Source organism: Gnatocerus cornutus, chromosome 7, assembly GCF_029298725.1.
Source record: "Gnatocerus cornutus isolate USDA-ARS CGAHR chromosome 7, icGnaCorn1.1, whole genome shotgun sequence".
Taxonomy (NCBI): Eukaryota; Metazoa; Arthropoda; class Insecta; order Coleoptera; family Tenebrionidae; genus Gnatocerus; species Gnatocerus cornutus.
The window spans coordinates 15,320,153-15,337,285 of NC_142239.1; the positions used below are offsets into that span (position 1 = coordinate 15,320,153).

A 17,133-nucleotide genomic window follows, 5' to 3' on the forward strand; every position below is an offset into this window, starting at 1 on the left:
TTCTGATATCGATATCTCGCTTATTTTTTCGAGTAAACTTGAGTTATGATACATCAGTGTACGCAGAATTTTCGGTAGATTATAAATCTGAGATTTAAATTCAGATTCGACAACAAATAACTGCGGTATGGCCGATCAAAGTTTTGGAAAGTTGATTTTCATTTTTCTTCATTTTTTCTAATTTTTAAAGTTAAATATCTCGAAAACTGTTTGAGATATTGAGATGCGGTTTGCGCCATCCTTTTTCTGGGCTCATTTTACGTTAGAAAATGTTATCAAAAGCCCAAAATTTGATAGTCGATTTTTCGCAAAAAAAAATTCCGACTCAATCGATGAAAATTTTTCAATTTTTCTAACATTGGTCATAACTCGTAAACTATTTGTCCGATTGATCTCAAATTTGGCCAGGAGATAGATTTCGACATCCTCTTTCGACTGATGTAGCATTCAAAGCTATTAAACGTCGTTTTTATTTTGAAAACATTGATTGAAAATCACCCTAAAATGACGTCTTCAAAACAGTTTTTGGCCAATGCCTCGTTTATTTATTAGGCAAACTCAACAAATCTGGGCTCAATTTACGCAGAATGTCACGCTGAATCCAAAAACATGAGAATTTTCAATTTTCATCAACAAATAACTGAGTTAGGGTCGTTTGAATTTTTAGGTTGTCGCCAGAGGGCCAAATTTTTGAAGGTTCAAAACAATTCGTGCTCGATATCTCGGAAACTATTTCAGATATTGAGATGCGGTTTGCGCCATCGTTTTTCTCGCGATTTTTTACATATGACAAAGTTCTTTGATTTTTCTACAGTCTAAATTTGCAAATTTTCGCAAAAATTCGCGACTAAAACTATGCCAAATTTCTGATATCGATATCTCGCTTATTTTTTCGAGTAAACTTGAGTTATCATACATCAGTGTACGCAGAATTTTCGGTAGATTATAAATCTGAGATTTAAATTGAGATTCGACAACAAATAACTGCGGTATGGCATCAAAGTTTTGGAAAGTTGATTTTCATTTTTTCTAATTTTTAAAGTTAAATATCTCGAAAACTGTTTGAGATATTGAGATGCGGTTTGCGCCATCCTTTTTCTGGGCTCATTTTACGTTAGAAAATGTTTTCAAAAGCCCAAAATTCGATAGTCGATTTTTCGCAAAAAAAAATTCCGACTCAATCGATGAAAATTTTTCAATTTTTCTAACATTGGTCATAACTCGTAAACTATTTGTCCGATTGATCTCAAATTTGGCCAGGAGATAGATTTCGACCTCCTCTTTCGACTGATGTAGCATTCAAAGCTATTAAACGTCGTTTTTATTTTGAAAACATTGATTGAAAATCACCCTAAAATGACGTCTTCAAAACAGTTTTTGGCCAATGCCTCGTTTATTTATTAGGCAAACTCAACAAATCTGGGCTCAATTTACGCAGAATGTCACGCTGAATCCAAAAACATGAGAATTTTCAATTTTCATCAACAAATAACTGAGTTAGGGTCGTTTGAATTTTTAGGTTGTCGCCAGAGGGCCAAATTTTTGAAGGTTCAAACCAATTTGTGCTCGATATCTCGGAAACTATTTCAGATATTGAGATGCGGTTTGCGCCATCGTTTTTCTCGCGATTTTTTACATAAGACAAAGTTCTTTGATTTTTCTACAGTCTAAATTTGCAAATTTTCGCAAAAATTCGCGACTAAAACTATGCCAAATTTCTGATATCGATATCTCGCTTATTTTTTCGAGTAAACTTGAGTTATTATACATCAGTGTACGCAGAATTTTCGGTAGATTATAAATCTGAGATTTAAATTCAGATTCGACAACAAATAACTGCGGTATGGCCGATCAAAGTTTTGGAAAGTTGATTTTCATTTTTCTTCATTTTTTCTAATTTTTAAAGTTAAATATCTCGAAAACTGTTTGAGATATTGAGATGCGGTTTGCGCCATCCTTTTTCTGGGCTCATTTTACGTTAGAAAATGTTTTCAAAAGCCCAAAATTCGATAGTCGATTTTTCGCAAAAAAAAATTCCGACTCAATCGATGAAAATTTTTCAATTTTTCTAACATTGGTCATAACTCGTAAACTATTTGTCCGATTGATCTCAAATTTGGCCAGGAGATAGATTTCGACATCCTCTTTCGACTGATGTAGCATTCAAAGCTATTAAAGGTCGTTTTTATTTTGAAAACATTGATTGAAAATCACCCTAAAATGACGTCTTCAAAACAGTTTTTGGCCAATGCCTCGTTTATTTATTAGGCAAACTCAACAAATCTGGGCTCAATTTACGCAGAATGTCACGCTGAATCCAAAAACATGAGAATTTTCAATTTTCGTCAACAAATAACTGAGTTATGGCCGTTTGAATTTTTGGGTTGTCGCCAGAGGACCAAATTTTTGAAGGTTCAAACCAATTTGTGCTCGATATCTCGGAAACTATTTCAGATATTGAGATGCGGTTTGCGCCATCGTTTTTCTCGCGATTTTTTACATAAGACAAAGTTCTTTGATTTTTCTACAGTCTAAATTTGCAAATTTTCGCAAAAATTCGCTACTAAAACTATGCCAAATTTCTGATATCGATATCTCGCTTATTTTTTCGAGTAAACTTGGGTTATCATACATCAGTGTACGCAGAATTTTCGGTAGATTATAAATCTGAGATTTAAATTCAGATTCGACAACAAATAACTGCGGTATGGCCGATCAAAGTTTTGGAAAGTTGATTTTCATTTTTCTTCATTTTTTCTAATTTTTAAAGTTAAATATCTCGAAAACTGTTTGAGATATTGAGATGCGGTTTGCGCCATCCTTTTTCTGGGCTCATTTTACGTTAGAAAATGTTATCAAAAGCCCAAAATTCGATAGTCGATTTTTCGCAAAAAAAAATTCCGACTCAATCGATGAAAATTTTTCAATTTTTCTAACATTGGTCATAACTCGTAAACTATTTGTCCGATTGATCTCAAATTTGGCCAGGAGATAGATTTCGACATCCTCTTTCGACTGATGTAGCATTCAAAGCTATTAAACGTCGTTTTTATTTTGAAAACATTGATTGAAAATCACCCTAAAATGACGTCTTCAAAACAGTTTTTGGCCAATGCCTCGTTTATTTATTAGGCAAACTCAACAAATCTGGGCTCAATTTACGCAGAATGTCACGCTGAATCCAAAAACATGAGAATTTTCAATTTTCGTCAACAAATAACTGAGTTATGGCCGTTTGAATTTTTGGGTTGTCGCCAGAGGACCAAATTTTTGAAGGTTCAAACCAATTTGTGCTCGATATCTCGGAAACTATTTCAGATATTGAGATGCGGTTTGCGCCATCGTTTTTCTCGCGATTTTTTACATAAGACAAAGTTCTTTGATTTTTTTACAGTCTAAATTTGCAAATTTTCGCAATAATTTGCGACTAAAACTATGCCAAATTTCTGATATCGATATCTCGCTTATTTTTTCGAGTAAACTTGAGTTATGATACATCAGTGTACGCAGAATTTTCGGTAGATTATAAATCTGAGATTTAAATTCAGATTCGACAACAAATAACTGCGGTATGGCCGATCAAAGTTTTGGAAAGTTGATTTTCATTTTTCTTCATTTTTTCTAATTTTTAAAGTTAAATATCTCGAAAACTGTTTGAGATATTGAGATGCGGTTTGCGCCATCCTTTTTCTGGGCTCATTTTACGTTCGAAAATGTTATCAAAAGCCCAAAATTTGATAGTCGATTTTTCGCAAAAAAAAATTCCGACTCAATCGATGAAAATTTTTCAATTTTTCTAACATTGGTCATAACTCGTAAACTATTTGTCCGATTGATCTCAAATTTGGCCAGGAGATATATTTCGACATCCTCTTTCGACTGATGTAGCATTCAAAGCTATTAAACGTCGTTTTTATTTTGAAAACATTGATTGAAAATCACCCTAAAATGACGTCTTCAAAACAGTTTTTGGCCAATGCCTCGTTTATTTATTAGGCAAACTCAACAAATCTGGGCTCAATTTACGCAGAATGTCACGCTGAATCCAAAAACATGAGAATTTTCAATTTTCGTCAACAAATAACTGAGTTATGGCCGTTTGAATTTTTGGGTTGTCGCCAGAGGACCAAATTTTTGAAGGTTCAAACCAATTTGTGCTCGATATCTCGGAAACTATTTCAGATATTGAGATGCGGTTTGCGCCATCGTTTTTCTCGCGATTTTTTACATAAGACAAAGTTCTTTGATTTTTTTACAGTCTAAATTTGCAAATTTTCGCAAAAATTCGCGACTAAAACTATGCCAAATTTCTGATATCGATATCTCGCTTATTTTTTCGAGTAAACTTGAGTTATGATACATCAGTGTACGCAGAATTTTCGGTAGATTATAAATCTGAGATTTAAATTCAGATTCGACAACAAATAACTGCGGTATGGCCGATCAAAGTTTTGGAAAGTTGATTTTCATTTTTCTTCATTTTTTCTAATTTTTAAAGTTAAATATCTCGAAAACTGTTTGAGATATTGAGATGCGGTTTGCGCCATCCTTTTTCTGGGCTCATTTTACGTTAGAAAATGTTATCAAAAGCCCAAAATTTGATAGTCGATTTTTCGCAAAAAAAAATTCCGACTCAATCGATGAAAATTTTTCAATTTTTCTAACATTGGTCATAACTCGTAAACTATTTGTCCGATTGATCTCAAATTTGGCCAGGAGATATATTTCGACATCCTCTTTCGACTGATGTAGCATTCAAAGCTATTAAACGTCGTTTTTATTTTGAAAACATTGATTGAAAATCACCCTAAAATGACGTCTTCAAAACAGTTTTTGGCCAATGCCTCGTTTATTTATTAGGCAAACTCAACAAATCTGGGCTCAATTTACGCAGAATGTCACGCTGAATCCAAAAACATGAGAATTTTCAATTTTCGTCAACAAATAACTGAGTTATGGCCGTTTGAATTTTTGGGTTGTCGCCAGAGGACCAAATTTTTGAAGGTTCAAACCAATTTGTGCTCGATATCTCGGAAACTATTTCAGATATTGAGATGCGGTTTGCGCCATCGTTTTTCTCGCGATTTTTTACATAAGACAAAGTTCTTTGATTTTTTTACAGTCTAAATTTGCAAATTTTCGCAATAATTTGCGACTAAAACTATGCCAAATTTCTGATATCGATATCTCGCTTATTTTTTCGAGTAAACTTGAGTTATGATACATCAGTGTACGCAGAATTTTCGGTAGATTATAAATCTGAGATTTAAATTCAGATTCGACAACAAATAACTGCGGTATGGCCGATCAAAGTTTTGGAAAGTTGATTTTCATTTTTCTTCATTTTTTCTAATTTTTAAAGTTAAATATCTCGAAAACTGTTTGAGATATTGAGATGCGGTTTGCGCCATCCTTTTTCTGGGCTCATTTTACGTTAGAAAATGTTTTCAAAAGCCCAAAATTCGATAGTCGATTTTTCGCAAAAAAAAATTCCGACTCAATCGATGAAAATTTTTCAATTTTTCTAACATTGGTCATAACTCGTAAACTATTTGTCCGATTGATCTCAAATTTGGCCAGGAGATAGATTTCGACATCCTCTTTCGACTGATGTAGCATTCAAAGCTATTAAACGTCGTTTTTATTTTGAAAACATTGATTAAAAATCACCCTATAATGACGTCTTCAAAACAGTTTTTGGCCAATGCCTCGTTTATTTATTAGGCAAACTCAACAAATCTGGGCTCAATTTACGCAGAATGTCACGCTGAATCCAAAAACATGAGAATTTTCAATTTTCGTCAACAAATAACTGAGTTATGGCCGTTTGAATTTTTGGGTTGTCGCCAGAGGACCAAATTTTTGAAGGTTCAAACCAATTTGTGCTCGATATCTCGGAAACTATTTCAGATATTGAGATGCGGTTTGCGCCATCGTTTTTCTCGCGATTTTTTACATAAGACAAAGTTCTTTGATTTTTCTACAGTCTAAATTTGCAAATTTTCGCAAAAATTCGCGACTAAAACTATGCCAAATTTCTGATATCGATATCTCGCTTATTTTTTCGAGTAAACTTGAGTTATCATACATCAGTGTACGCAGAATTTTCGGTAGATTATAAATCTGAGATTTAAATTCAGATTCGACAACAAATAACTGCGGTATGGCCGATCAAAGTTTTGGAAAGTTGATTTTCATTTTTCTTCATTTTTTCTAATTTTTAAAGTTAAATATCTCGAAAACTGTTTGAGATATTGAGATGCGGTTTGCGCCATCCTTTTTCTGGGCTCATTTTACGTTAGAAAATGTTATCAAAAGCCCAAAATTCGATAGTCGATTTTTCGCAAAAAAAAAATCCGACTCAATCGATGAAAATTTTTCAATTTTTTTAATATTGGTCATAACTCGTAAACTATTTGTCCGATTGATCTCAAATTTGGCCAGGAGATAGATTTCGACCTCCTCTTTCGACTGATGTAGCATTCAAAGCTATTAAAGGTCGTTTTTATTTTGAAAACATTGATTGAAAATCACCCTAAAATGACGTCTTCAAAACAGTTTTGGCCAATGCCTCGTTTATTTATTAGGCAAACTCAACAAATCTGGGCTCAATTTACGCAGAATGTCACGCTGAATCCAAAAACATGAGAATTTTCAATTTTCGTCAACAAATAACTGAGTTATGGCCGTTTGAATTTTTGGGTTGACGCCAGAGGACCAAATTTTTGAAGGTTCAAACCAATTTGTGCTCGATATGTCGGAAACTATTTCAGATATTGAGATGCGGTTTGCGCCATCGTTTTTCTCGCGATTTTTTACATAAGACAAAGTTCTTTGATTTTTTTACAGTCTAAATTTGCAAATTTTCGCAAAAATTCATGACTAAAACTATGCCAAACTTCTGATATTGATATCTCGCTTATTTTTTCGAGTAAACTTGATTTATTATACATCAGTGTACGCAGAATTTTCCGCAGATTCCAAATCTGGGATTTAAATTCAGATCCGACAACAAATAACTGAGGTATGGCCAATCAAAGTTTCGGAAAGTTGATTTTCATTGTTCCTCATTTTTCCTAATTTGTCCGATCGATCTCAAATTTGGCGTTCTTCATGGGGTTTATGAGTCCGGCGATTTTCGAGCACTCTGTGCGTTCTTGGCGTGGTATTTATGAACGCTCAAAGTCGAGTGACAGAAAGCATTGCGCATCTTTATGGACGCTTTTGTGTCACATTTTACACAAACTTTACACAGAGTGATTTTTATGAACGCAGCCCCACGTTCGACAAAACGTGAAATGTAGGTAATACAGATTTCTAACTGAATGCTAAATTGTCATAATCAAGGTCACAATATCAAACGTTCATAGTCACAAAACGAGTATCCTTAGAAGGGAAACTCCCATAGCGTAAGTGGGGAATGAGTTTCAGCGATCCAAGCGGGTGACCCATGCAACTATTCGAGTGAGCGCGGGATTTGAAATTATAGGTTGATGGTGATTCTTTTGCAAGTCTGCACTCAATTCGACAAGATCAATGAGGGAGAGTAACTTAATAACTTAATAAGATATTCCCTTATTGATTATGTTGAATCGAGTACAGGTATATATGTGCAGCGAATTCTTTGTGCTCTTATTTTCTGGATGATTCTTGGCTTTTTGAACAAGTTCATAAGTTTGTAGTTGGTTTATCTACATTCCCCATCCAGTGTCTTGACTCCCCCAAATTCTTTCATAGCATTTGTCTTTCCCAAATTTCAACTTTTTCTTGAACTATCGTAATGAGTGCCCAACTGTTGGGCTATGTGTGAGCCCAGGATGAGGTTTATTACTCATATCATCTCCGGTGTCATGAAGACTGCCAAAACAGGTTTTATATAGTTTATCCGGTGAGAGATTGGGAGATTTCGACATTTGACATATAGGTTGGTAGCAAATTATGCTACAAAATACACTAAAAACACTAAATTCCTACGCGAAATGGGTTGACAGGGTTGTCAGTAACTGGGATTATTTTGTTATTTTAAATTTCGCGCGTATGGTACACTTTTTATCGCGTAGATTTAGTGACTTTTCTGTCATTCAATCTCTCACCGTACAAACTATAGCAATATATTTTAGGCTATTTCGTACGAAGCAAATGTAAAGTTGTAATTGAAATTACCTCTGTTGTATAGGTAGTACGAACATTTCTTCGAAACGTGTATTTCATAACAAAAATGTACAGCAATAACATCTCTGATAACTGTTGTAAATTGAGCTGATGTCCTCCTTACAGATTTCTTTTTCTAAATTGATGGCAGCGCTCAAATTTGCTGCGGATGACCTCAGCGTAACTTCATTCCCACTTGGGACAACAGAGATACTTTTCTAAGAGTACGTGTTTTGTGAATATGTCGTCATTTTTTATTGACCGTTGGGCACACACGGTTCTAACCTAAAAACCCAAAAAACGTGTATTTTTAATTTTTGAAAAAGTGCCAGACTGCCTCCAAGCCCCGGCACTATGGAAGAAAAATATCAAGTAAGTTGCTCCTGTCAAAATCTGTCAGATAATAAATATTTATTCTTAGATAATGGACGTGATCGGTTCCGCAACAAATTTTACGCCAGTTTTTATCAAAACGGACGAACCTTCTAGTCCAAACCAGTGCCTTAATTGTAGTTTTACGTCGTCGTGGGAATTTTCCTTGAAGCATCACAATTTGGAGGTCCATGGAAAACCAAGCAACACATTTGACTGCTCTTCCAAAATTCAAACGTTTAAATGTGATGAGTGCTATTATGAAACTAATTTTAAATTAGCGCTAACGCACCATAAAAAAGACTGGGAAGAAGTTGTAGATATTTCAAGTGAAGATGACGATACGCCGCTATCTAAATTAGTACAAAAAAAGAAGTACAGGTGCAAGAAATGCAATGTGTTTAGAACCCTTTCAAAGTTAGTTCTATTGAACCACTTGAAGAAGTGTGAAAAAGAGCCTGTGGAAAAATGGTACAGATGTAATAAATGTTCATACAAAGGACGTTACCTGACGAATTTACGCTTACACAAATACAACATGCATGCGCCCCCTGAACGGATCACGTGGCACCAATGCCATTTTTGCTTGTTTAAAACGAAACATAAAGGCAACATGAAACAACACATTTTAAACCTGCACACTGAGCTTGATGAAGTTCAGTGGTTTGAATGTGGTCAATGCACCTTCAAGACCAAAACCAGCGCTCATTTGAAAAGACACGTCTATATTAATCACGCAGCTGTCAACCAAATTCAGTGGTTTGAATGTGCGCATTGTCCTTATAAAGCCATGAGAAAATATCTCTTGGTTTTACATCTAAGAAATAAACATACAAAACTGGACGACATTGTTTGGTTTAAATGTGAGCATTGTTCCTACAAAGCCAAGCAAAAAATCAATTTAGATCGTCACACTCTTAGTAAACATGTCGACCCTGAAGACTTGGAGTGGTTTATTTGTGCACACTGTCCATACAGGACGTTTAAAAAAGAACTGCTGACGCTCCACCTGAGGAATAAACATACAAGTGATGATGATATTTTTTGGTATGAGTGCAATTTCTGTGATTATAAAGCGAAGAGGAGCACGCATTTGAAGCAGCATATTATTAATAGACATACAGAATTGGATGATATCAACTGGCATGAGTGTGATTTTTGTCCCTACAGAGCAAAACAAAAGTACAATTTGAAGAATCACAAAGAGAGGATCCATGGAATTTCATGACTTTAGTTTAAGAACTAGTGCTGTGTCAAAATGGCTGTTTTCCCAATAGTTCTAATGTAGTCGAGTCAGAAACGTTGTTTTTATTTATTAGTATTATTTATAAAAGCGTCAAACCAAAAGTGTGTTTTTTCACCCCCTCCAGGCATTAGTGTAATAGTGGTACGAATGTGATCACTACTGTACATCGGCTAAAAATAGCATTCATACCTGCATAATTATAATGTTAATCGATTTATTTGCGTAATCTTAGACCTTGTAGACGTTTTTATCATTGTGATGAATGTCCACAATATTATGTAATCAAAAAAAGATCGTTTTTTTGGTGACACGGTTAAATTAAACAACGGTTTCAACAACTTTTTATTTTACACGTTCACTGAATCAAATTTACATGTTTAATATCTAAATGCAGTCTTAAATTCTTCCTAACTTTCGCTTTATATGTACAGTATGGACATTGAAACCACTGAATTTCTTCATCAGGTGTATGCTTGACTGTGACATGTCTGGCTAGCAACTCCTTCCGTTTCGTCTTGAATTCGCATTGTTCACAGTTAAACCACTTAATATCTTCTTGAGCTGTATGATGCGCTAATTTATGATTCGCCAGGTGCGTTTTCCGCTTGCATCTATACTCGCACTCTTCACAATTGAATTTATACGCCCTGTCTGAATCATCATGCTTATTCAGAATATGTCCTTTCAAATAATACTTCAGTTGTGTTTTATATTCGCAATGGGGGCAGTTCAGCCACTTTTGGTTTTCTGGAGCAACGTGATTCATTGTGACGTGCGTAACTAGGTAATACTTGCTCTTTGATTTGAAGGCGCAGTGTTCACATTGATGCCACTTAACATCTTCCAGAGGAGTGTGTTTATTAACTACATGTTGCTTCACTGCTTCTTTAAACCACGATTTGTAAGAACACTCTGAACATTTATGCCACGTAACGTCCTGTGGATCAAAGTGTCTTTTCACGTGGACTTTGAAGGAGAATTTTATCTGAGTTTTAAAAGGACAGTGATCACATTTAAACCATTTGTGACGAAGTTTTCGACATATCGAGCGATGCTTGAACCAGTGAATGAGAGAGTACGTCTTAAATTTGCACCTTTTACATTGTCGTGTTGTTTGTTTGTAATTGCAAGTTGGGGCTGAGCCATGGACCTGTTTTATATGCTTCTTTAGGAATATTTGGAGGTCTGTTTGGAATTTACATTTATCGCAAAAGTACAAATCCAGAAAACTTCTTCTACAGTCAAAGAAGTACGTTTTTTGGTAGTCAGCGGAGGCTGCGGTCATACACTTGAGGACATTTGACGGGGGTACTTGAGAATTCATGTTTTTTGAATGAGTGGCTGTGGGTGTGATTTTAGACATGTCGGAGCCGCTGCTTATTCTAAAAGGAGCCAATTAAAACGTTTGTGTTAAAAATAACGATTAATTACTTCTGTCAACATTTTGAGGTTAGATATCTCTGACGTTTCCTTAGATTATTTCTTCTTCATCTCAAATGATTTTATAAAATTAGAAAATGTGCAATAATTTAAAATTTTTCAACGTGCAATTAAAAATCTCGATAAATCAATCGAAACAATCATTTTAAATAACAATTAGAGGGTGTAGTTCTTTAGATTGGTTAGGTTGGCCAACTTTGGTGTCATTTTTTTTAAAATAGGTTAGAATTTAATTCAAAATGATTTGCTGAATAACTGTTTCATATGAAAACGCAGAGAGGAAGTGGAAATTCACATGAATCTTGGCTTTTAGGTCTGAATTTGGGTTTTTATTTTGCTTGAGAAAATGGTGGATGCGCCGGGAAAATATTTTTTTCCAGTTTTATTATTTTATTAATTGTGCCAGTTTAACACTTTATGGATTTTGAATAAGCACTAGATCAATATGGAGCCCATAGAAAAGATGGTACGGCTAAAAATAATTAAAAAAATCACATTTTTAACCCTTATACTAGCGCTATTACGTTCAATTTTCGCTTGAAAAATCAATAATTTGATTTGAAGGGTTGTGTAGTACATGTACTTCTAATTTAATTAAATAATATGCTGTTATTCTAATAATAAATTTTATTTCAATCTTGTTCACAAATATTAATTTTCGATAAATGAGATATTATACTGGCAATCAGTCCGGTAAAAACAATTACCGGATCGATACAGGAATACCCAAAAATAGCTCATTTACCACTCTAAAAATGCAGCAGTGAAAACTAGACGTTCCGGACTGTATGGAAGAAAATATGGAATAATAAAAAAAATTGGATCGGCATTGAAATTACGCCATACCGCTTTTTATTCGAAGGCACAAAGTGTGCAAATTCTTCTAGAATATTCCTTTCAATAATTTAAATGAATCAAACAAAGGAAGATTGCACTGCTTCACCTTCTCAGGAAATATCTGACAAATTACAGTTTTTGTACTTTTTTATACTTTCAGAAACGCGTCACCGTCAGTTACAAAATATGTGCTTTTAAAATATGCTGTTTTATTCTACCATTTTCAAATTCAAGCCCACACAACTCACACTTTTTCAGTTTTTTCAGTTTGTCTCGCATAGGAAAAACATGCTCACTCTTTACATGTTGCATGAGATCTTTTCCCTCAGTTGTTAAAAATTGGCACAAATGACAAGTATACTCAATCACTGTTTTAGTTGAAACATGCTTCATTAGAATATGATCGTTGATTTCTTTCATTTTAGAACTCTGAAAATTACATTCTGTCATACTACATAGTTTTAGCCCATGAGTAGAGATGTGACTTTCTAATCTTTTTTTGTGCTTCGCCGTGAAAGAACATTTCGTACATTTAAAGAGAGCATCGTCTGGTTTGCTTCGGACTTTTCCTTTACGTTTAGTCGGGAATTTTGTGACTGGTTCGATACGTACGACTTCTAAAAGAGGTTCTTTTTTGTTTTCTCCAATCGTTTCTTGGTTGTGTTTGATGATGTGCTTTGTAAGATCACTCAAGATTGAGCATTTGAAGGTGCACTGACCACATGCAAATTTGTTTTTTCTCCGTACGGAGGTTCTAGGGGGAGGATGTTGCTTTTTTGTATGTAGATTAAGCAGAAACTGACTCTTATATGTGCGAGCACATGGTTTACATCTATATTTTGGCCTTTTGCACTTTATAATGTGCATTATATCCGATACTTTTGACAGACTAACATATGAGCAAGCCTTACACTTATAAGTCTTACTGTACTTTTTCTCATTCAAATGTAAGAAATGTACCGCCGAAATATTAAAATCTTTGTTACCCCCAAGAACAGACTGGGACATCTGGATATGGTCTTTCAGGCAGACTTTAAGAGAAGTACTGACAGAGCACTCACTACAAGTATAGTCTTCAAGTTCTCCACTACATTGAAAGAGTTTCGAATTCCCAGCCCTATGACGATTTAAATGACTTTGTGTTGTTGCCAATGACTTTGTTCTATAGGAACACAATCTACATTTGTAGAATTTCAGAATTTGGTGAGAGTTTAGTTTAACAACTATTGGATCAATCGTTAGTTCATTGTCTATATTGTCTTCATTTAATGGCCAGTTGTCCCACATGAGGTTCGCTAGAAGTCAAAAGAGTTTAGTTAGCATGGAATTGTGAGGGTAACACTAAACCTTTGAAACTTTCTGAGTTTTCCATGGTTTCAGTTTTATTCAGAAATCTCTTGTAGTACGAGTAATGTCGGCATGTTTGTTAAACAATGAGATTGATGAAAGAAGTATCAACGCGGTTTTGACAAAAAAAACAGACTTGAACAGCTAGGGAGCTATGTTGAGTCCCATGTTGATAAACTAACCTCAAATTCAAATGTCAAATTTACTTGTATTTAAGACCTAAATTGCTTATTAAAAACTAGTGAAACTTATAAGTTACTTTTGTAACGTGAAAAACCGAATAAAAGAATAATTATTATTTAAAATATGATTTCGGAGTTGGGTCACGTGACAGGTCCTTTATACGTCATACTTGGCGGTAAATTAATTTAAATTTAATTCTGTAACATTTATTTAAAACTTTCATTACAAAAACCCGTTTTTCGCAACTATTCATCTGACCCGTCGACGTTTTCTCCGTGCTCCAGCAGGAGATGTTGCCTCAAATGAAAAATCTGCTCCACATTAAATAAACAAATCTCGCACTGAGACCATGTAATTTTTGACCGATGATGCACATCCACCATGTGATTTTCTAAATTCCCTGACATTTGCGCCATGTAAGAGCACTGCTGGCATTTCAACCATTCAATATCAGAGTATCGCATTTGAACAAAAAACTTGAAACACTTGTGATACTCTCGTCTTTTATCATTGTAGCCATTTAAACGTTCAGTAAACAAATCAGATTTTCCAGGGCATGTAACTAAAACATGTTTTGTCATTATAAGCTTGGAGAAAGTTTCAAAGTTGCAATTCCCGCACAAGAGGAGTTCTTTAATTTCACTCTGTGGGGTTTCATGGCACTTGTGTTTATGGCAGCTTAGATATAGATTAGTGTGGAAACTACAGTTGTCGCATTCATAATCAGGGAGGTCTTGGGAGCACGCAAATGGGGGCTGACAGTTCTCGTGGCGTTTTAAATGGAGATTGATTGAGAATCTTGATTTGGTTTGGTAGTGACATATTGAACAGTCATGGAAGTCTTTGAGAATTTTTTCGTGGTACCTTAAAGTCTCCAAGTCAAGATGAGTCGTCATTAGTGAGCAAGACCTCAAAACATGAAATTAAAGCAAGAGGAATCGTGGTAAAGTTACCTACAGGTTCTTTCAGTGTCAAGGCTTAGAATTTTAAGGATTGAAGGCTAAATTCCATCGTGCGGAAGCTTCAAGAAAGCAAATATGGACCGAAAATGTGGAAATAGGTCAAATCAAATTGTCGAACTTGACGTTTGTTTGACAACAAAGTTAATGGTTAGGAACGGTTCTCCTGCATTGTCGGATTAAAACAAGCAAAAATGTCCACCAAGTATAGTTTGTGGTGTCTTCTCTCATTATATCTTACTAGGAGTTCGAAAGAAAGTGAAATTAAACAAATTTATGGTTTTTATTCCGACTTTTGACGTTTCTCCCGATGACAGCTGAACACATAGGCGTCGATATTGTGGGGGCCGAGCTCAAAATAACCCGCGCTACTAGGGGTTTTGAAGCAATTTAATGACAGACTTTTAAACGACTCGTAATCAGTCCTAATTCATAATTTTAAATGGTCATCGAGTTTGCTTACAAACGTGAAACTCCACGACTCCCATCTGAACTCCGCCCCTGGATGTCAAAAAAAAAACTACTTGTCAAATAATCCTAACCTCAATCTTCAAAGTCAAGAAATGTGAAATAGATAACAATCCACCGATTACGTGAACCGCATTAAAATGTTGGCAAAAACTGGCCTTCTCATCGTGTCAAATCCGAAACAAATCGGGAAAATATTACCGTTGGTTCAAAAGCAAGTGAAAACGACTTTATACATCCAACTTCTGTCGGCGTTAACGGAGCCTTTTGGTAGTTTCCATCCTCATATTTTTAATTCGTGGCCAAAATTCAGTCAAACGATCTATGGGATCTACGCACAGGTATAGATCAAGAAAGAAAATTTGTTCTAAGCTTAGATTTTAGGCAGCTACACACTGTCAGAATTTGGACGTGCGTGTTCTACTATCGGGGCTTAAATACAACACGTTGTCTAGAATTTATACGAAGTCCAACATAGATGTGGTTATATTTGATAAGAATCATAACAAAACTGATATTGATAGTTTTGTTAAAACAAGAATTGGGAATATTGCCAAGGAGTATACTGTTGTCACATTGGATTCAGGGAAATTTGAGAATTGCGATGTCACCGAGGAGGGAAAAGTGTATAAGCATGCAGTTCTGGGGGGTACCTTTGATAGACTACACATTGCACATAAACTTTTATTGAGTGAGGCTGCACTAAGGGCTCAATTTAAGGTTACTGTTGGCGTCACTGAGGAGTCAATGCTGCCAGGTTTGTAATAAATAATCAAACGCGAAAGGGGGGAAAGGGGGAAAATATAGCCAATTAAAATAATTTTTATTTAGGAAAAGTACTATGGGAATTAATCGAGGACTTGAACCTCCGCATTAACACCGTTCAAGACTTTCTAAACGACATCTGCGCGGAGCTCTCTTACAGCGTGGTGCCAATATCCGACCCTTTCGGCCCTTCTATCACAGACCCAACCATGGAAATGATCGTAGTAAGTGACGAAACTATAAGAGGTGGTCACAAAATCAACGAAAGTACTCCTCCCACTCTTGATATTCTCAAAATTAACAACATTTACAGTTAGGGAACAAAAAAAACTTAACAAACTCGATGTCATTCCTGTAAAACTAATAGATGAACCGAACCCCAACGGTAATGAGGAAGCAAAAATTAGTTCAAGCACCGCACGGATTAGGTCCCTGGGAACTTTACTAAAACCCGTTTCGAAGAAAAACATCGCTGATAAACCTTACGTAATTGGTTTAACCGGTTCGTACGGAGTTAAAACGAGAGATGGGGTTTAATAATTTTGTTTTAGGAGGTGTGGGTAGTGGGAAATCCGGCGTTGCAAAGTGGTTGTCACAATGCGGAGCCGAGATAATCAACTGTGATTTGATAGGGCATGGGGTGTACAAACGGGGCAAACCGTGTCATGCTCACATCGTTGAACATTTTGGTAACGCGGTGTTGACATCTGAAGGGGAAATCGATCGGAGGGCACTGGGGACTATCGTTTTTAAAAATCCGGTACAATTCCCTCCAATAAAACTAGAGTTATCTGACTACTTTTTAGGACCAACTCACAAAACTAAATTCCTTGGTTTGGCCCGAAATAGCCAAAGAAGTGTCTGACATTATAAAAAACAGCAAAAGTAAAGTAGTCGTGGTCGAAGCCGCCGTTTTGTTATCCGCAGGCTGGGAACAGTTTTGTCACGAAGTAATTTTAGTACCATTTTTTTCCTATCTACATTGTTACTTTAAGGTTTGGTCAACGCTGGTACCGCGCGAAGAAGCCATCAAAAGACTAATATCGCGAAACGGGCTAACAGAAGAACAAGCTATTAATCGTATTGATAGCCAACCATCAAACAAAATTTACGTAGAAAAAGCGAACGTGGTGTTGTGCCCATTATGGGAGGTTGAATACACAAAAAAGCAAGTTGAAAAAGCGTGGGAATTACTTCAGGGCCGGCTGCTGTGATGGGCGAAATATTCAATGGTTTTTAGGTCAGTTGGGTTGTTGACAAAAATATTTTATTATGTTTAATAAATGATGTTGGTTTCTCTCTTTTTTTATTTAATCGCGTTATAATACTTCGGTTGTGTTTCTCCACAATTAATTCTGTCCTGCT

General features: G+C 35.5%; 5 protein-coding genes across 5 annotated transcripts; 2 read left to right on the top strand and 3 right to left on the bottom strand.

Moving 5' to 3' along the window:
• Window positions 1-8,343: 8,343 nt before the first annotated feature.
• Window positions 8,344-9,855, top strand: LOC148171500 (uncharacterized). Its single transcript, XM_088041600.1, has 2 exons — window positions 8,344-8,523; window positions 8,573-9,855. Exons 1-2 carry the CDS (start codon window positions 8,506-8,508, stop codon window positions 9,749-9,751), a joined length of 1,197 nt encoding a protein of 398 aa, XP_087897726.1. The 5' UTR covers window positions 8,344-8,505; the 3' UTR covers window positions 9,752-9,855.
• Window positions 9,856-10,098: 243 nt separating this feature from the next.
• Window positions 10,099-11,409, bottom strand: LOC148171501 (uncharacterized). Its single transcript, XM_088041602.1, has 2 exons — window positions 11,201-11,409; window positions 10,099-11,151 (listed from the first exon to the last, which is right to left on the bottom strand). Exon 2 carries the CDS (start codon window positions 11,130-11,132, stop codon window positions 10,125-10,127), a length of 1,008 nt encoding a protein of 335 aa, XP_087897728.1. The 5' UTR covers window positions 11,133-11,151; window positions 11,201-11,409; the 3' UTR covers window positions 10,099-10,124.
• A 443-nt stretch (window positions 11,410-11,852) lies between these two features.
• LOC148171502 (zinc finger Y-chromosomal protein 2-like) lies at window positions 11,853-13,610 on the bottom strand. The gene is made up of 2 exons (XM_088041601.1): window positions 13,394-13,610; window positions 11,853-13,341 (listed from the first exon to the last, which is right to left on the bottom strand). Exons 1-2 carry the CDS (start codon window positions 13,416-13,418, stop codon window positions 12,224-12,226), a joined length of 1,143 nt encoding a protein of 380 aa, XP_087897727.1. The 5' UTR covers window positions 13,419-13,610; the 3' UTR covers window positions 11,853-12,223.
• A 150-nt stretch (window positions 13,611-13,760) lies between these two features.
• On the bottom strand, window positions 13,761-14,969 carry LOC148171503 (uncharacterized). The gene is made up of 2 exons (XM_088041607.1): window positions 14,534-14,969; window positions 13,761-14,485 (listed from the first exon to the last, which is right to left on the bottom strand). Exon 2 carries the CDS (start codon window positions 14,470-14,472, stop codon window positions 13,822-13,824), a length of 651 nt encoding a protein of 216 aa, XP_087897733.1. The 5' UTR covers window positions 14,473-14,485; window positions 14,534-14,969; the 3' UTR covers window positions 13,761-13,821.
• Window positions 14,970-15,048: 79 nt separating this feature from the next.
• On the top strand, window positions 15,049-17,065 carry LOC148171504 (bifunctional coenzyme A synthase-like). The gene is made up of 7 exons (XM_088041596.1): window positions 15,049-15,344; window positions 15,388-15,760; window positions 15,835-16,035; window positions 16,082-16,270; window positions 16,320-16,528; window positions 16,575-16,718; window positions 16,764-17,065. Exons 1-7 carry the CDS (start codon window positions 15,144-15,146, stop codon window positions 16,980-16,982), a joined length of 1,536 nt encoding a protein of 511 aa, XP_087897722.1. The 5' UTR covers window positions 15,049-15,143; the 3' UTR covers window positions 16,983-17,065.
• The last annotated feature ends 68 nt before the right edge of the window (window positions 17,066-17,133 follow it).